The sequence below is a fragment of the Strongylocentrotus purpuratus genome, unplaced genomic scaffold (assembly GCF_000002235.5).
Source record: "Strongylocentrotus purpuratus isolate Spur 01 unplaced genomic scaffold, Spur_5.0 spur5_scaffold_9, whole genome shotgun sequence".
Taxonomy (NCBI): Eukaryota; Metazoa; Echinodermata; class Echinoidea; order Camarodonta; family Strongylocentrotidae; genus Strongylocentrotus; species Strongylocentrotus purpuratus.
The window spans coordinates 8,487,709-8,508,705 of record NW_022145615.1 but is presented as its reverse complement, the minus strand read 5'-3'; the positions used below and the strand labels follow the sequence as shown (position 1 = coordinate 8,508,705).

The 20,997-nt window shown below is 34.3% G+C and overlaps 1 protein-coding gene across 1 annotated transcript; it reads right to left on the bottom strand.

Annotated features, from left to right (window-relative positions):
- Positions 1 to 771: 771 nt before the first annotated feature.
- On the bottom strand, positions 772 to 19,965 carry LOC100890038 (ZP domain-containing protein-like). The gene is made up of 10 exons (XM_030977084.1): positions 19,905 to 19,965; positions 18,849 to 18,875; positions 18,089 to 18,115; positions 16,060 to 16,086; positions 15,853 to 15,879; positions 10,223 to 10,440; positions 7,664 to 8,061; positions 3,798 to 3,900; positions 1,722 to 1,938; positions 772 to 1,080 (listed from the first exon to the last, which is right to left on the bottom strand). The coding sequence occupies exons 1-10, from the start codon at positions 19,963 to 19,965 to the stop codon at positions 887 to 889; spliced, it is 1,299 nt and encodes a 432-aa protein (XP_030832944.1). The 3' UTR covers positions 772 to 886.
- Positions 19,966 to 20,997: the final 1,032 nt, after the last annotated feature.

Here is a 20,997-nt window from a genome sequence, read left to right as displayed (position 1 = left end):
AAATGTCTTGTGGCCTGAAATGTTGGGTCATAATGAGTTCTTCATCAGACAGCAACTTTTATTTGAATTTCATTTGTGTTGGCTGTGTGACTTTTGACTTTTGGCTGTAACCTATTTACGCTGTGAAGATGTTTTTCTTTTTCATAAGGTGTTACCATGAAATTACACCATATCTTTTTATACGGAAAAACACTTAGTTTTAAGTTGCTAAAGAACCTCGGTACAATTGTGATCGATGTATGCGAACCTGATATACAATCATTTACCACATGTCACGTATATTAGTGTTGTCGTTCATTCCATTGCTTATATTCAAAATTGAATTTTGACTTTGTTAATTTCCTTCATTTGCATGAATGGAAACTATTTTGTTTCCTGTCTCAATAAGATTTATCGTGCCGATATTTTGCATTACGCAAGCAAATATGAAATAAAATAAAAAAAGATTTTGCTCTTGATTATTCCTTTCTTGTGAAAAAGAAAAAAGAATGGAAAGAACGAAAGGAAAGAAATTACAAAAAGAATCATGCTCTGGTTTGAGACTCAAGTCAAATAACGATAATGCACTCAAATAAAAGATCAGACCTGAATACCTGATATAGTTTAAAAATCTGTATACGTATCCGTTTCCCCTAGTCAATAGGTTTTGCTCGGGTTCGTGGTAATTATAGGTAGGTTAGGCCTACTTTCATTAGTTGGTTCATCAGATAATTAACCCATTGGCTACGTTACCCAGGGACACCTGCATTAAACCCGAATGAACGTGTTCAAAGTACAATCTTGTTGATCTTTGGCCATTTTCATATAATTATAATAAAGAAAATTGGCATCAATACGATGGGGGTTTATTATATTATTGATATCTTGAGCTGTTGTACAATTCCATTTAGATTTCTTCTTTGTCATCTAGGAGACGGGCAGACCCTTCCTTGGACCCGGCCGGTGCGGCAGAGATCTTGTTGACTTTCCGCAGGACCACAGCCATCATGGCGGCCATTGCCATGACAACGGTTGCCAAAGCAGCAATGGCAACAATCCACGGGTTAAAAGCGTTGGTAAACTCTTGTTGCGTTGCGGCACCTGCGGTGATATACACCAACATTGGATGGAAGGAAAAGAAGAAGAAGAAGAGGAAGAAAGCGGAGGAGGATGATAGTAAGACGAAGAAGAGGAGGATGAGAAGGAGGAAGGGGGAGGGGGAGGAGGAGGAAAACATTATTGGTCTCTGGTATGATAACTTGGCGCTGCATTTTTAACAGACAGTTGATTTAAAGGGAAATCCAACCAAAATAGAAAACCACTCTAAAAGAAAGCAGAAAAATCAAAGAAGCGAACTGATGAAATTTTTAAATAAATCTGACTAAATAAACAAACGTTATGAGTTTTCGAAAGCTGTAAAGACTATAAGTATGGGCACTTAAAATGCCCTCTATATATAGAACAAATAATTTAATGTTGATAATCCTCCGTCACGGCAATATATAAATAATGATTAAAATAATTGAAATAAAAATATTAAAAAGCTCTGTTCTTCACTATATGACCGGTTTCAATTTTATTTCCATCTGAAGAAAGAAAATTGATACTGGTAAATAGTTAAGAAGAAAACTCTAAAGAATTTTTATTTTAGTTTTTTAAATTATTATTCTGATACATATATGAGAAGAAAGTAAATATCCAATGGATACCGGAATTGCGATCGCATTGAACTAAATTATTACCGTTCTCGCTGGCGTCCATGCGTAAGACACTACCCTGCCTCTGTGCAGAGCGGACAACGCGGAGAGGTCCTCGCGTGAATCGCTTGGTCTTGAGTTTGCTGCTGACGTCACGCCTCTTTCGCCCCATGATCTCTGAAGAACCGAGGGCGCAGTCATTGTTGCAGATTGAATTATCGTCCTCGTCATCGCATACCAGGAGATTACAGTGGATGTAAACCTAAGAGTATGAAAGAACAGTAGTTCCATAGGTCTTTCAATACAAGGGAGGGGACAGGGAGGCAACGGTTTATTTTTTTCCGATCATGTGACTTGACAAGAATTTACTATAGAGAGAATAGTGATGAAAAAGTAGGTTGAGTCATGAGAAGAAGGAAGAATGACATGCGATCTTTCTCCTTCTTTGTCTACCAATCTAGAATGATATCCGTTATACAAATATGACTCAGATATTATTCCTGAAATGCCCTATTCCATACTGAAATTTTCGTTTTAAACTATGATCATTACAATTATACAATGTGAGTGTGAGTCCAGGTCGAAAAGCCAATTTTTGAAATATGAATAAACACTTAGCGAAGTAATAATATCTGACAGTGGTGATCAATTATTTTTCGTGTGTCAGTTTATATACCGTGTGAGTCAAAAACAAGTTTACACCTAGAAAATTGCTAATTATTGTTGAAATCATCTATGTACAGTAAATTATTATATATCTCATGAAAGAGTGTTTTATTCCAAATCATTTGGTACCATTTTTGTGTGGTATGTGTTTACGCTTGGATGGACGGGAGGCATTGTTTGCGAGAGTGCGAAAATCGACTTGCGCCAAAGTGAATCTTCAGTATGTATTATGTTGGGATCAACGGAGTGTGAGAATGAATTGAATGTATCAAATGAAATGCATTACATATGCCTTTTGCAAAGGGCAAAGTCACACACCCACACACACGGGCACAAATGTTCGTTAACATTTGATATTCGTTATTTGATATGTGTGGCACGATTAATTTTGTTAGGGATGTTACTTGGATCTGCAAAGACCAAATTAATACCCAAATCCCAATTGTTTTATTCAAACATCACATATAAGCAACTTTGGCGCAAGTCGACTTTTGCACTCTCGCAAACAATGCCTCCTGTTAATCCAAGTGTGAACACATACCACACAAAAATGGTACCAAATGATTTGGGATAAAACGCTCTTTCATAATATGTATAATAATTTACTGTTCATAGATGAATTTTTAAATAATCATCAATTTTCTAGGTGTAAACTTTTTTTTGACTCACTCTGTATAATATACAGTGTGAGTCAACAAAAGTTTACACCTAGAAAATTGCTAATTATTTTTAAAATCATCTATGAACAGTAAATTAGTATACATCTTATGAAAGAGTGTTTTATTCCGAATCATTTGGTATCATTTTTGTGTGGTATGTGTTTACGCTTGGATGAACCGGAGGCATTGTTTGCGAGAGTGCGAAAATCGCGCCAATGTTGCTTATGTGATGTTTGAATAAAACAATTGGGATTTGGGTATCAAATCGGTAATTGCAGATTCAAATAACATCCCTAACAAAATGAATCATGCCACACATATCAAATATCGAATATCAAATATCAACGAACATTTGTGCGCGCGTGTTTGTGTGTGTGTGCAATTCATCTCATTTGATAAATTCAATTCATTTTCTCACTTTAACCCCACCATATCACACACTGTAGGCATCTCTTTGGCGCAGCGCGAACACATACCACACAAAAATGATACCAAGTAATTTGGGATAAAACGCTCTTTTATAAGATGTATAGTAATTTACTGTTCATAGATGATTTTTAGAATAATTAGCAATTTTCTAGGTGTTAACTTTTTTTTTTGACTCACGTGGTATTATATTTCTATTGTTATTACTGTTGTTATTATTATCATCATTATTATTGTAATTATCGTTATAATTATTATCATTTTTATCATCATCTTCATCTTAACCATTATGATGTTAATGATTCAGAATTGTCAACCTTATAAGTTTTGAAGGACGAGGTTAGACAACTTTGAATATAAACAAACTTACCCAATCGTCCTCATCGTCGATGAACCGGATAGTTTTCATCTCTACTCCTATGCGATGGTCTTCCAGGGTGGTGATCTTAGTATTGTCGTCGTCAATTGAACAACTAGAGGATAAAATCGATTGCAATATTTGGGATTTAATTATATCAACTCTTTTTCCAAATAGAGGGAAACCACAGAAAAAAGCTATCATACGTAGAAAAACAAGATATAAATTTACCAACTATAATGGCGACCTCTTCTTATTTAAGAAACAAATATGAATGAAATATGATAATGTAAACGTAGTTGCCTTGAGTTTGGGAAACTCATACATTGTCTAAACCTTTGTGTTCTTGAGAAGGGACGTTTGGTAACTTTGGAAACGACCATATTTCTAAGAGGAGCACAGTTTGTTCATATGAAATTGTATACAATCTGCCCCTGCCTCGTTGCGACCCCACCGCTCTTCATCGAAGTGTTAAACACAAAATAGGTTCCTGTTGTTACACAAAGCTGTCTCGATTCTTTGAAACTAGATGGCACTTTAGATGACCGTAAATGAGCAAATCTATGAGCGAGATAGGGAAATATAGGTAAAAGGAGGAACTTATCATGATTTGAAATGGGCACTTTTCAGAAATGAAATAAGCATCTATAAGAAGAGGAAAGGACATTTAATGTGGAAATGGGTAAGGGGGAAATGGGCACTTTTTAGAAGGAAACAAAATATTGAAAAGGAAAATAGCCCCCGCCAATGTAAAAGGGAAACTTATCGTAGGTGAAAAGAGGCATTTATTATAAAGGAAGGGGAAGTGGCATTTATAACAAAATAAAAAGGGGCACTCAGTAGAAGGGAAACTGGCAGTTATTAGGAAGGAACAGGGGCACTAGATAAGCACCTATGATAAGTAAAAATGAGCGCCTATCAGATTAGAATAGTGACATTTATGTTGAGGGGAAAGGGCACTTAAAAGGAAAAAGTGCAATAATTCCTCATGCCTCCTTTTTCATCTTTTATTTTTGGTTGAAGCTCGCCGATCCTATTCTGTGCCGACAAAAAGAGTTCGGAAGGACTGTTATACCCACAAATGTAATAACGCCCACAAATGTAATAACACTTAACCCACAAATGTAATAATTTCACCCACAAATGTAATAACCACTTTACCCACAAATGTAATAGTTTTTAATCACCCACAAATGTAATAATGACTTTACCCACAAATGTAATAAATTTGAAGGGATATTTTGTCGAATTTGTTCAAAACTAAAACCCTGTAATATAGCATGGGTATAGCGCGCAGTCTTTACTTCATACCCGGTTATTTCAAACATTTAAAAAAAATTCAAAACTAAGACCCCATAATCCTTTTCCTGTGGAATAACATGAGCATCAGAAGTAGTCTTTCCTCCAGACCCGGTTATTCAAAAGTAAAAAAAAAAAAAAAAAAAAAAAACTTTTAAACTAAGACCCCTCTTCTTCCAAATTAAGACCCGGTAATAAAGCATGGGATTACAGCGTAGTCTTTACTTAAGACTCGGTTATTTAAAAAAAAAAATCTTCAAACTAAGACCTCACCATCTCATTCCTGTGGAATAACATGGGTATAGAGCGTAGCCTTTCCTCCAGACCCGGTTATTTCAAAAGAAATAGAAATTTAAAAAAAAAATCGAAACTAAGACCCACCATCTTATTCCTCTTTTTTTTCATTTAAAAATAAACAAGGTTCAATATTGCCCAAATTATAGCGTTGTTTGCTTGTAAAAGACATGTGAGTTACTCCACCTTTTTATACGTAATAATTAGTTTGGTTCTGTTACCGTCTGTATATTAATGAAACAACCTCTTCATTCGTTTGGAATAAAACACTTTCTATCTTACAAAATCTATGTATCCATCATTGCATCACTATAAAACCATAACCTCTGCAATTTACTCACATTGATTGAGAGAGTATATAGATATTTTTTTTATCAGTCAAAGGGTTCTGCAATCGTTCATTTGTGGGCGTTATTACATTTGTGGGTAAAGTGTTATTACATTTGTGGGTGTAACAAGGACCCCCTTGATATTCTAGCTCGCTTTCCGCAGCCTGCTTCCATTTTTTGCAACTCTTATTTTGGCCTTTGGTCGCAATCAGCCAGATGGGAATGGGTGGATCTGCCTGGGGACATGATTTGCACAAGCAGACGATGTCCCATGACATCTCACACATTTTCAGTGCCTGTGTTTTCATCTTCTCTTGAGTTCTTTCTCTACTTTACTACCGTCAGGCTAAATGTATAATCTATTACCTCACTCTAAACCCCGCGCATGGTTTTATTTTGATGACAAATGCAGCGATATAAAAATAAAGAAATCTGTCGCTTGTAAACAAAATAAGACGCCATTGTATATTCAGCTGCACACACCGCGGTATGTTCGGCGTTTCAAGAGGGAACAAATGCCGTCCTTGATATCATTCCGGGGGTTTTTCAATTTGAAAGTCTGGTTTCTTTGATTGTTAATTAACCCCTATCCTGTGTATTTACAAGAAAAAGATTTTAGTTATCAGAATCGGGACATATCCCCTTTTGAATGGTTTGACATGCCATTACATTTATATACACTAAACTCATTATAATTTGACAAATAATAGCTTTGCAATTATGTTCATTCTTAATGGGATGTCGTCTGCTTGGGCAGTATTGGTCCATATAGTGACGTCATTAAAACATCGTTATTTTTCCGGCGAATATCTCGTATATCCCAGCTGCTATGGAGGTGGTTGTATTTGTATTTTTACAAATCACCCGATGTGTAGTTGACCTTAAACTTGTACGATGGCCATCTGTTAGCTTACCAGATTCTAGTGATACATAAGTTGACATATTTGGGATTTTCTTTGAATTTCACCTTTAAAGGGGGTGTGTTAAACAAGTCATGTTCAATGTGATTGAAAGTTTTCGTGAGAAGGCAATCTACCCCGTTTAAATCTAGGAAAAATGCGAGGTAACCTCCAGAGGTTACCTCGTTTCGTCCCTTGTCCACTGTAGATCTAAACGCTCGCGGCACAAAGGACAAAGCACGAACACGAGGTAATCGCGAGGTAAAATTCACGCTAGACAGTCTAGCACGAAATGGCACAACCTCCGGAGGCATAAGGTGTGATTTGTTGCTGGAGCATAGATCTAAACGCTCGCGGGGAAGAAACCGGAAGCCTTCTCGCTCTTAAGCGCGTGCCCTTGCTCCGCGTACGTAATCAGCCGTGAAGATGGATGAAAATATTAAGGTCAATATGCTGAACATGTATTTACATTAACGACGTGTTTTACCTAGATTTCGCAATAACATTGAAATAAAATAACATTGAAATAAACCTTGATTTTAAATTAGTTTGATGAATGTTTTGATTTTTGTTAATAACAAATATATTCCATGTAGAGATCGTCAATGAGCGGCGCTGCCTAGCGAAGTTTTCTTTTTTTTTTATATTGTGCAAAGCTGTAGATATAGTGCGCGCTTTTTCACTATGGACGTGTTACCATGACAACGTACCTCGCGATTACCGCATAGGTGCATTGTAATTTAAACGGCAACCGCGCTCGTTACCTCGTGTTTGAGAAGGAATGTCACCCCGCGTTTACCTCAAACACTCATCTGGTGTGACACCGAGTGACATACTATCTAAACAGGAGTTTTGAGTAGGCTTACAGATCAAATGGAAGAGGCACCAGGAATGATACGTCACGGTGTTTCCTCAACTGAATCTTTAAAATTAAAACAAAAATTGTTTTTAATCTGATTTTACTAAGACATTCACAAATCTGTTTCTCTTTTTTGTTCCTCTTGTTATTGTAGCAAAAATCAAGGTGGAATTCCCCTTTCAGATGAATAGTCCTTACCCGTCTTCGATGAATTCGAACTTAGTGGGAGAATCGTATTTCGAATCCGGTGTGGCTCTGCAGGAGCGGATCGAAAGGTCGAGGGTGCCGTCTAGAGAGTCCACATATGCAGCAAAGAACAGATTCTTATTGAGGCCGATGCTGATGGGGTAAGTATCGTCGACATCTGTGTAGGTATTATCTGTGTAGATATCGAAGGAGAAGGTGTAGGCACCCTCTTCGACGAGGGTCTTGTCGATAGTGTAGTCAGTGAGCTGGTAGATGATTGATTCGGCGCGATGACTTCTATTGTACGTGCATGTTAGCGGAATATCGACGACGTATTGGCGACTTATGCCGTTATCATCTACATATCGGTTTATGACGCCATTGGTGTACGTCTCAGTGTCGTTACCTTCCTAGAATAATAATAATAATAATAATAATAATAATAATAATAATAATAATAATAATAATAATGAGAAGAAGAAGAAGAAGAATAAGAGGAAGAAGAAGAAGAAGAAGAAGAATAATAGGAAGAAGAATAAGAAGAAGAACAACAAAAAGAATAATAATAAGAAGAACAACAACAAAAAGAATAAGAAGAAGAAAAAGAAGAAGAAAAAGAAGAAGAAGAAGCAGAAGAAGAAGAAGAAGAAGAAGAAGAAGAAGAAGAAGAAGAAGAAAAAGAAGAAGAACAAGAACAAGAAGAATAATAATAAGAAGAACAACAAAAAGAATAAGAAGAAGAAGAAGAAGAAGAAGAATAAAAAGAAGAAGAAGGAGAAGAAGAAGCAGAAGAAGAAGAAGAAGCAGAAGAAAAATAATAATAATAATAATAATAATAATAATAAGAAGAAGAAGAAGAAGAAGAAGAAGAAGAAGTACGGAGATTTAAGAAATATTAGACTTAAAATAAAAAGTAGGCTGACAGCCAAGGAGACCGACAGACCACCAAACGCAGCTTCTGAGATCGACATTTCGAGTTTCGAGTGCTGTAACCTAAAACGATTATATAATCAAGAAAATAATATGCATGGTAGTCAGGAAATGTGAGTTTTCTAAATAAATCATGTCAGCTGGTCAGGCAATTGAATTACACCAGACGCTATGATTTGTAAAAAATGTATCATGTGAGTTTTTTTTTTCTTCTCTAATAATAATATGTTGCTTTTTCCATTTTTCTATATTCTGTCGTTGAAAACATGCCTAGCAGAATACACTAAGAAATCAATATTGGGTAACGTACTAATTATAGTCCCAACCTAACAACATATATGTTCAAAACTTTGCGTTAAGAAGTTATTAGGAATGGCACGGGGGGGGGGGGGGGGAGGGTGGGGCGGGAGTGAACGTATGAAAACCCTCAAAAATTACTTGTACTAATTGCGACTTCACAGCCGACCAAAAATGATCAAAATAATGCAAATGCGGAAACATGTTACCATGCCTACGAGTAATGGTCAAACACACCATCAAAGGTTTGTCCACATTATCACTTCACAACTCTACAAGATTCAATATGCACTGCATCGCGAACGCTTAAAGGGAGAGTTGAGTTCTGTTTTTAGACCTCAAATGCCTTTGAAGTGCATGGTTATTGCTCTTATTCTTATCTATGACATTTCTAGCGCCTTTTTAGAACTTAAAATTGCTATGAAGTTAATTTTAGACCCCAAAAATGTATGTAATTTAGCCAATACGATCACACCAATCCAGCCCCACTTTAAAAAAAAAATACGGTGACCGTTAATTAATTATTTAATTAAAAATAACAATATATGGGCCGGCTGGTTGTGCGTAGTATAACCTACACAAAAATGCCGAAAAGCCAACATCGACATTGGCTGAAATACGTTTTTTCAACGGCTTTTTCAAATGATCTAATATTTGTGGTGGTGCACAAGTATTAGAAATCGTTATATTTATGGATATTTCAGCCGTCTCTGAACCGATTTCGATCAAACAAAGATGATTTTGTCATTTAAATTGTGTGTTCTTTCAAATTTGACACTCAGTTTGTTATTATCTCACAAAAACTTATTTTGGGTAGCGCCCTCTGCAACAGCACTCATCTATCCCTTTAATATGTATATTTTGGTTATTAATTAAGTGCTAGAAGGTTGGTGGATAATGACCACTTCACGAAGAAAATGTATACAACATCCTACTCTTCACTGAAATTTACTTCATGCCATATCATAGGATCATTATAATTTTAGGGACTGTTTCCTATACATTTCACTGCGGGCTAATGCTATAGTAACCAGGCAGACCATTACAAGCATTTTGTAGGGAGATGGGGGCGTAGCGTGGTGGAGATGCAAAGTGTACTTCTTCACTCTGAATTCTTTTAGAGAACCAACAAAAAAGGCTTTTCTTCACAATCTTGGGATTCCTTTTCATTCCAAGGAGGTGACCAAAATGAATTAATGAATATGAAAAAAAATACATAAATGAATAAATAATGAATCGATACAAATATTAATGGATGAAAAAAAAAAAAAAAATAATGAAGAAAAAACAGAATACAGAAAATAAAGAACAAAACGCAAAAACAAAGAAACAATGAAATATTACCTTCATTTCTGTTTCGCATTCTGTGAGTTTGGTGGCAAGTTCAATAAACTCGTCACCAGGGGTGTCGCCCCCCTTGTCCTCTCCAATGCAGTCCGAGCTATTATCGTTTTCGAAGCGGACGTCTTCACCAGACATGCCACCTGTCAGGAGTCCCTTCGGAATCTGAACAATCATGTGGGTGGCATTGCAGATTAGGATGATTCCTTCAGTGCTCAATTCTGTCGGCCGAAAAGTATAAATCCGAGAGATATGATACAATGAACATAAATAAATCAATAAATAGATAAATGAATACAAATAAATGAAGAAATAATGAATACGGGAACAATTAATTGATGATTTAATAAACAAATAAAAACAATGGTAATAAATAATAATTGGGTCTTATTCACCCATTGTAGTCATTTCAATATTGCTTCTGATCCTTCTGCGGGCCACGCAATTAATTTCCGACAATTGCCTGGTACCAAGTTACATCGGGACAAAGAGTGACAGATGTGGATTAATTGTTGACAAAGGACATTACTGCCAAAATGGGATAGGAATCATTAACCCTTAATATGAAACTCAAGTGCATAAACCACCACCCCACAAAATTAAAAATAAATATGGTGACTGTAATGATAATAAAAGAAAAATATAAATTTATGATAGCAAATCGTGTACTACCTATATGTGCCTCCAAAGCTGGACGAGGAAAAAGGTGAGGGGGGGGGGGACTGCTGAATAAATTTAACAATACAAATCGTGGCACGCTGAAAGAAAGACCTACTTAAAACAATTGACCCCCGTGCATTCAATCATGAAATATCATACCAAGAATATGGTATCATGATACTCTACGAACTCTGTGCATGCTTTAGCTAAATGTGTTTATTTTCGAAAAACTAAATATAATATAGGATCTAAAATTTCCAAAATTTCCGATATAGCTAGCAATAACGGTCCTTTAATTAGTAACGATAATATTCCCATTTATATTAATAATAAACTTATTCAATTAAGTAATTCCGTTAACTTCTTGGGTGTCGTATTAGATAATTGCTTGGGATTTAAGGACCATATCACAAATGTTTTACATAAGATCAGCAGAAATGCTGGCTTGATAAATAAGCTAAAATATAGTTTGTTACCCGAAAATTTGATAACTTTATATCATTCCATTATTTTTCCTTATTTGAAATATTGTAATATTGTATGGGCCACTAATGAAACACAAACTGAATTAGACACACTATTTAAAGTTCAAAAGAAATGTTTAAGAATAGCTACCAATTCTCATTATCTAGCACCTTCCGCACCTTTGTTTAAGAAGCTATCATTATTAAATATATATGATATAAATAAGCAAGAAATCGCAACATTCATGTACAAATATAAAAACAAGTTGTTACCTGCCCCCTTCTCAGACCTCTTTCAATATAATAGTCAAATTCATAATTATAATACACGGCTTTCCAACAAATTTCATTTATGGTCTGTTAAGTCTAGTTATGAAGCTAAATCAATGAGTTATCTAGGTCCTAAACAGTGGAATATGATTCCCCAAGTAATAACGAAATCACAATTCATATCTTCCTTTAGAAAACAATATAAAATCTTACTACTAAATAATTATTAATCAGCACAGTTGTTGATTTTTTTTTCTTGTCTTTTTTCTAATTTTATATCTGAACCCTCTTTCATTGTTATCTTGTTTTCCTTTTCTTTCTTTTCCCCCTTTATATATTGTTTTTCTTCTCTCTATTTTACTTTCTCTTGTCTCATATGTAGTTGAAGTGTTTGTACTTTGCTTATTTTACTTAATTTATTGTTGTGTGCTTATAATATGTTATATTTCTTTTTGTATTGTTTTTCATTCTTTAATGGGCGATCCAACTTCACAGGTTTTTGCAACCTCCATGGAAAGCCCCGCATTTAACCTTTGTAAACATAGTTAAAATTTACTGTTACTTTGTATATTTTGATCTTTATATTGCGAAATAAAATTGAATTGAATCGAATTGAATAGCGCCTTATCAGCTATAGCCAGAGTAATAATGTGATACGTTGCATTAAACGCAGTAGAGGTGTATTCATAATAGTCTCTGCGCTATATAAATGAAAATTTTAATATTATTGTATTAGTAATGGTTGTTATTATCATTATTATTATTATGACTATTATCATTATCATTTATAAAAAGCAAATAATTACCGTTGGTGAAGGTGATGGGACAAACTATCACTTCCGAGGCGATCTAGATGTAGCTATCTTTCCGAAGCGAAGCTGATTCAATTAGTTTAATTTTGGCCATTACAAAAAGTGGGTTTAATATTGATGTGGAAAAATGCTCATGAACCTTTTCAGCTCATGTTTTACCAAATTAATTGCATATTCACCCAATAGTGTCAGACAGTGAAGTCTAGAAGGTTCCTTGCATAGTTTAGACATTGCCAACGTTTCAGTTTCACAGATAGGACATACGTGTCGTATTAATAATTCCTGCCAAGTTCTACATAGTTATTGGCTGCAAATGGGACATAGTAATTTTAACGAACAGGGGGGGGGGGGGGCAGTAATTGTCCTCGGGGTGGTTTTTCTTGGTTTTCCTGGGGGGTGGGGTGGGGGTAATTGTCCTAGGGGTTACCTTTTAGGGATGAGGGTAATTTGCCGGGGGTTAATTGTCCTGATAAGAATGATAATAAATCAATGGCTAACTTTTTAAAATCAATTGAACCATCCCCTTCATTTAAACACAGTGTAGTCCACCTCCCGTTTACATGATGCACGAATGAATCAATTATTATCGAATTTAACCGCCATCAGAACGATATTAGTAATACAAGCGGAAAAAGCAAACACAAATTTGATTAAAGGTAATTGTACAGATTCCAAGCGTACAACATTTGACAATGCTCATCCGGGTCTGTGCCAATGAAAATGAAATATTACCTAACGAGTATGATAAAGCTTATGTTTATAGTCGTCCATATACAGAAAGTATTAAATATTTCTTAATCAATGAACAACAAATAACAGATCCAATTAAAATTTCAAAAGCTTTTAATGAGTATTATATAGATGTAGACCCTAATTTAGCAGCTAATATTGATTCAGATGACATGGACTATAATAAGTCCTTGAATTTACCACGTGCAAATTTATTATTTCTTACTCCAACCAATGATTATGAAATTATTAATATAGTTCAACACCTTAATTCTACACAATCTAGTGGCCATGATAGTATAAGTGTTTACTTATTGAAACAAATAATATTTAATATCGTAACCCCCCTGACATATATATTTGATTTATCAATTTCAACGGGTGTATGCCCACATTTGCTTAAAATCGCGAAAGTGATTCCTATTTATAAAAAGGACGATTCCGCAGTAATAAGTTATTATAGGCCAATTTCATTATTACCAAGTATCTTTAAAATTCTCGAAAAAATAATAAATAAAAGACTTAACACTTTCTTACAAAAAAATAATTCATTGATTCCTAACCAGTTCGGATTTAGAATTGGTCATTCTACCGATTACGCAATTTTGCATATGTATGATAAAATAATTGAGGCTTTTGCGAACAGTGAACATATTGTCGGAGTATTTATGGACTTGTCAAAAGCTTTTGATACGATCGATCTTAAAATATTAATTCATAAATTACAATACTATGGCGTAAGAGGTAAAGCTCTTTCATGGTTTACTAATTATTTACAAGACAGACAACAATATGTATCTTTCCAAAATCATGAATCAACAAAATTAACAATTAAATGTGGAGTACCGCAAGGATCTATATTGGGTCCATTGCTTTTTATTATATATATAAATGATATGATTGAAACCTCTTCACTTTTGAATTTTATCATCTTTGCTGATGATACGAGTATTTCTTATTCCCATAAAAACTTTGATACGCTCACAACGCGGTTAAACTGTGAATTAATGAAAATTTCTAGGTGGTTTAAATCTAATAAATTGTCATTAAATCTTAGTAAAACAAATTTTATTTATTTTAAACAGACCAACGTACATGATATAAGAAATTTTAATATTGAGATTGATGGCTTGCCTCTCATTGAAAAACAATCTGTTAAATTTTTAGGAGTCACTATTGACTCTCATCTAAATTTTAATGAGCATATACGTTATATACATACATCAATATCTAGGAATATTGGAGTACTGTATAAGTTAAAAAAATTCTTTCTGAAAGATCTATGATTATATTATACAATTCTCTAATTTTATCACATGTGATATATTGTTATATTGCATGGGGTAATTGTAGTTTAAAAAGAATTAATTCCTTATTTTTGCTTCAAAAGAGAGCGATTCGCATGATCACTAACTCACATTATATATCACACACGGAACCTTTATTTCAGCGTTTAAAAACATTAAAAATACAAGATATTCACATTTTCCAGACATGCATTTTTATGTATAAATATTCTCATAATCAACTACCATCCCTATTTCACAATATTTACAGTTTAAACTCAAACATTCACACATACCCCACCCGTTGTTCAACAAATTATCACTTAGAAAATCCTAAAATACTTTTAGCACAAAAATCAGTAAGACATCATGGACCAGATGTTTGGAACTCCTTACCAAATTCAATTATGCATTGTTCATCTCTCTATTCTTTTAAAGCATCTCTCAAAAAACTCTTATATCGAAGTATCTACCTAACTGATTTCAACATGCAGTAGGTAATTGTCAAATTTTGGTCAAATTGCAACTCAGTTTTGCAAATTTTGTTTTCTATTCGTATTCTGAGTTTCCTTTATTGTAAAGGTTATACTTGTTTTCACTCCAGTATACCACACAGAGCTACGTGCACTTCCACTATTCGTTACAAACACATACAAACAAGCACGCTCGCGTGCACATGCACACACACACACACACACACACACACACGCACACACGCACACGCACACGTACACGCACACACACACACACACACACACAATATATATATATATATATATATATATAAGCAAGATTAGTGAAACTGCAATTTCTGACAGTGCTCAACTGTAGGAGCAAATGTAGATATAGGAGTTATATATATATATATATATACACTTGCACAACACACTCACAAACTCATACACAAAGATCGTTTGAACACTTTTTCATTTTAAGGTTTACCTTAAGATTTTTGTTTTGGTTTTTTTTGAGGCCACCATCCTTGTCAAGCTTTGCTTATGATTGCGGTCTCCTGCACTTTTCCATTTTTTTTTCTTTTTTTTTTCCAAAGTTCGGATGATACTTTAAATTTATGATTATATGTTATGGAAATATTCAGTTTCGTTATTATATGTACATATATTACGTAAAAAAACATTTTGACATGAAGAAATTATTGTTTGTTTATGTTGTATTATACCTTACATTTATATGTTCTTTGTTATTCAGTTATATTTTATATGGAAAAAATGCAGAAATAAAATAAGAAATCAAATATCAGCATTATTAACATATTTTACTTGTTAAGGGAAATTTGGGTTCGCAATTCTCGTCTCACTTGTTATTTTATTTAGACCATCTGTTGCCGTCAAAAATAAGTAAATGCAAATAATTACCATAGATTACAGCTTATGTGTACAGGATACACTTACGTGTGACAAGGGGTGCAGTTGGAGCATCTGTTTATACAAAATGAACAAAAAGAATGCTTGAATAACTTTCAAGAATACTTTTGGGCCATATAAATGATGTGAGTATTCAACGTCGTCATCTTCATCATCATCATTACCAGTGTCTTTTTTATGTCAATTTGGACGAATTAACATATATAAAATCTTATGTTTACAATATACACTTACCTGTGATAAGGGGTGTAGGTTGAGTAGCTGGTTATACAAAGTGAAAAAAAAATAACATTTGAACGTTTTTCGATCGTATTAATAGGGTGATCATACTGCCTGTGCACACAGTCTGCCCCGCGAGCACACACACACACACACACACACACACACACACACACACACACAACAGCTGTCAATTGGTAGAAATAGCAATTTTTGTAAATTTATTTAAAAAAAACTAAACAGTATTTTTAAATTTGTATTTCACACACATTCAAGCATACCTTTAACTACAGTTCTGAGTAGTTTCATTGTTATAAGCATGTGGGAAATATGTTAAATTATTTAATTAGAATATTGGCTTTTCAGCCATGTGTGACATGGCCCGCTGATCGACCATTGACTTGCATTGTTATTCTGCGTGGTGAAAATGCACCTCAATGTATAAAACTCCCCTACAAAAAATGCAATATCCTCATGTGTTTCACTCATTGTATCAATTTGTTGTTTACACTCAAGGTAGCCACAACTGTACTGATGTCACCAAACTTTTTTCACTCTGAAATTCATTCCCTGTGGAATGTTATGGCCTGTTGAATGTTATGGCCTGCAAAATGCAATGAATTATTGAAAAATTATTGCATTTTCTTTGATTTTTTGTTTCTGTGGGGGCGTCGACGTACCCTAGCGCCCGCTGCGTACAGTCATGATTCATTGGCTAAGCAATGGCCTCGTTACTGTGAGCACCCAGGATAAAAACCGTGTCGATGTGCTATATTAGTGCCCTTTTATGAGGCATTAATCCGCATTACTGTCATATTTTAATAAGGCGGACTTAGTTATTTTCACTATTTTCACTATTTCATGACTTATTTTGTTGGCTTCTGTTTTCAAAACGGTAATATATATATATATATATATATATATATATATGAATTTTCTTTTTTGTACTTTTTACCACAAAGATGGTATTCTAGTGTCTGATATTTTAATTTATTATTTGTGTCCTAGAAAGTGATGAATTAAGTTGTCAACTTTGTCGAATTTTGCCATTTTTGCCATTTTGACCATTTCTGGCAGGTTTTTCGGTAATTTTGCGATTTCAAAAAATGGTATAAAAAAATGGTATAAAATCACAACGCATTGACCGTTTTCAATTCTGTTTTTGTTTTTTGAAGCTTTCATGAAGCTTGGTCATTTGCAATCATCAAATAACATGTGTTTGTTGTACTTATTTTGGTGTGCTATACCTATTATTAAAGTATATGACATTAAAATTAATGAAAATAGTAGTAAATTGCAAAAAAGTATGTTTAATTGTTTCATTATTATCATTATTATTATTAACAATAATATTATTATCATTATTATCATAGCTTCCGTATATTGTAATCTGTGGCAAGGACTGTAGTTGGAGCATCTGTTTATGCAAAATGAACACAATTGATGTCCGAAAGTCTCTCTTCTATATAAAGAGACACTCAAACATTAATATATTTAGTTTTATATATATATATATATATATATATATATATATAACTAAATATATACATATATACGTTACTTGACGCTCAAAAACTGTTTGACCAACAATGACGGTCGCATCCTACCGGGTACCCATTTAACACCTCCCATTTAAAACCTGGATGGTGAGTAGCAAGTGCAGGTTAAAATCTTGCCAAAGGATTTAGTGCCGTGTCGGGATTCGAACCGTCGACCTTCGCATCTTCAGTCAAGCGCCTCAAATCACTCAGTCACGACACTCCATGCGTTCAATACATGTGTTCAATACGATCGCAAAAGCTTTCAAAGAATTTATGTAAACAAAAATCACTAGCCTTTACATACATTTAAAAAAAAAGAAGATTACAGCTTTCCCCTCCCTATCTTTCATTTTCTGAACAATTTTCATTACGTAAAACTGTATTAAAAAAAAGAAATTGTTTTAGATTATTTTTTATTAATATCATTATTATTACCACTATTGATAATATTATCATCATTGTTATCATCATTTATTATTATTATGGCTACGGTATATTCTTACCTGCCACAGGTGTTGTAGCTGGCGCATCTATTTATGCAAATTGAGAAAGAACAAAATTGATAAAATTAATAACAATATCAATGAAACGGACTAATATATATATATATATATATATATAACAGCTTATGTTAACGGCATAAACTTTTTTATGGTAGGGTCTGCAATGAGAGAAACTGTTTATACAAACTGAAGAAAACAGATGTTTGATTGTCTTTAAAGAAAAATATTGGGCCATATAAATATTGTAAATGTTTATCATCATCGGACATCGGACTTTCGTAAAGACGATGGAAGCAAAGACGACAAAAAAATTCACTCAACCAAGATCTTCCTGTTTTATGCCCCTGTCTTCATTTGTAACCTGTTTCGGCACCGGGGACGGGGACCTTGATGTTTGGTTGTGAACGTGTCAGAAAAAGTGTGGATAATAATTAATATGTCAAAATTGGATAGTCGAGCACAAAGTACAGTTGATATATATGATATCTATATCCCGATTGCATGGCGATACAGCTCTTCTGTCGTGTTTAGGGAACGAACGCTATTATGGCAGAGAACGGTCGAGAAAATCAAACGAAACGAACTAAATTCTGGTTCACGCATGTGCGGATTAATTTTTTTTTCGCTCCCCGTCACCGTCGTCGTTGCCTTCCGTCGTGTTTACGAAAGCCCTCGATTACCATTGTTCGGGCGTCTTTTTTATTGTTAGTTTTGAACAAAAAAAAACGTATAACACCTTATGTTTACAGTATACACTAACCTGTGGTAGAGACTACTGTACGAGCACCTGTTTTTCAAAAATGAACAAATATAATGTTTGAATGTCTTTCAAGAAAACTATTAGGCCATATAACTGATGTGAAGATCCAACAATTTCATCATCATTATCATCATCATCACCATAGCAGTTTTTAGGCTGTTTTAGATCAAGAATATCGTAGTAAGAACGTCTCATGAAAACCTTTCCTCTCCAGGGCCCTCATATATTAAAAAAAATAATTTCGGAGAAAATAGCTTAACATTTTGCTTCACAAACAAATGATCACATTTGCGTGTAATTTATGGGTATGTGACTTTCCACAATACTTCAATTCTTTTATCATGCTGATTATCCCCAAACATCACTATATTTATAAACGTATTTGTACGTACTTCATAATCAACCTCTGCCTATTACCTTCAGATGGATACTCTGAAAAATGTAATCTCATGCCTAGACATTGACTGTATCTTTAATATACTACTGAAATGCAAAAATGAATATACTCTATCATAATAATATTAAAAATAATAATTATCACATTCTGCTTCTACAGATATTATACACTGTGAGAACAAAATTAAACAAGTTGTTTAAAATTTTAAACAACCCCAAGTTAACCGGTGAATCGCTCAACTGTTGTTTAAAAATTAAACAAATTAAGGTTGTTTACATTTTGAACACTTAGTCGTTAAAAAATTAGGAAACGTTTTAAACAACAGTTGTTTAGTTATAAAATTGCACAACTCGGTTGTTTAAAGCAAGTTGTTTAAATTTTAAACAATAATGTTTAAATTACTAAGCAACTGTTGTTTATTCAGTATTACTGCACTACTGGGTTGTTTAAATGGAGTTGCTTAAATTTTAAACAGAACTGTTTAATGGTTATTATCTGGTTGTTTGACTTGTGAAATGACCTACTGGAACCACTCCTGCAATAATCACAACGATTTATACACTGTAACATGCAGAGCTTGTTGCCAATTTACTTCAACATTTGTTCATCATATTCATGGCAGTGACAGACAACATTATTATTTGTCTCTATAACTTCACCTAAACCCCATCGGCGAAGCCGAGAAGAACCAAGTCGTCGCCTTGCACCGTGTTCCGCCATTTTCGTCTGCACTGCACTGCACTAGCACTAGCATTGTATGCTGCATGCGCTATGCATGTACTATGTACGTACTTTGTGCATATCGCATGTGTGTGCGCAAATTACAATCGCGAATCGAGTTGATATTTCCCCCCCCCCTCTACTTTTGTTTGTTCGTTCTATGTTAGTGTTTTTTTTTTATACTGTTGTACATGTTATGTGTTTAAATGTTGTGTGGGGTGGGGGGGGGGGGGGGGGGGTAGTAGGTGTTTTGTAGCTTTTCTCTTTTTTTTATATATATATATATATATTTTTTTTTTGTCTCCAACGGAAAATGAAGTGGTGTAACTTTTGTATGTAAATGTAAAAGATCATTGGTAAATTTATAAAGACCTATGTTAAATTATTTTGTTATTTTGTATCCAATGTTATAAATGTACAATTTTTCTTTGAGAGAAATGAATAAAAACCTATGAAAAAAAAACAAAAAAACGACGCCCCCGGGACTTTTTAAACAACTCTGTTTAATTAAATCTTTTTGTTTTTTAAAAGATAGTTGTTTAAGCCAATCGAGCACTGATTTTTCGATTTTGAACAACGTTGTTTACTTTTTTAAACAACATTCTTTTAAACAGTGATATTTTAAACACCGTTCTAACAGTGTATCTGCAGAAGTAAAAGTATAATACTATAATCCCGGTCATTGAATTCAGTGCTTGCCCACACACACTGTGTGCACAATCTCCACTCCTTGGGGAGCATTCCCTGCCAGGCGTTACTTGACGCTCAAAAACTGTTTGACCAGAAGTTTCGGTCGCATCCTACCGGGTACCCATTTAACACTTGGGTGGAAATTAGCAAGTGCAGGTTAATATCTTGCCAAAGGATATTAGTTCTGTGTCGGGATTCGAACCCTCGACCTTCGTATCTCCAGTCTAGCGCCTTAAATCACTCAGCCACGACCCTCATGGGTTCAATACATGTTTTTAATACGATCACAAAGACTTTCAAAGAATTTATGTTAACAAAAATCACTAGCCTTTAAAAAATTTT

What these genes read in the sequence shown, in the direction of transcription:
- LOC100890038 (XM_030977084.1), bottom strand. Translation starts at nt 19,965, where the DNA reads ATGGCGGAACACGGTGCAAGGCGACGACTTGGTTCTTCTCGGCTTCGC. An exon ending in TACAGTAGTCTCTACCACAG is followed by an intron (nt 18,116 to 18,848) that starts GTTAGTGTATAC and finishes TTGCATAAATAG; the next exon opens with ATGCGCCAGCTACAACACCT. An exon ending in ACCTACACCCCTTATCACAG is followed by an intron (nt 15,880 to 16,059) that starts GTAAGTGTATAT and finishes TTGTATAAACAG; the next exon opens with ATGCTCCAACTGCACCCCTT.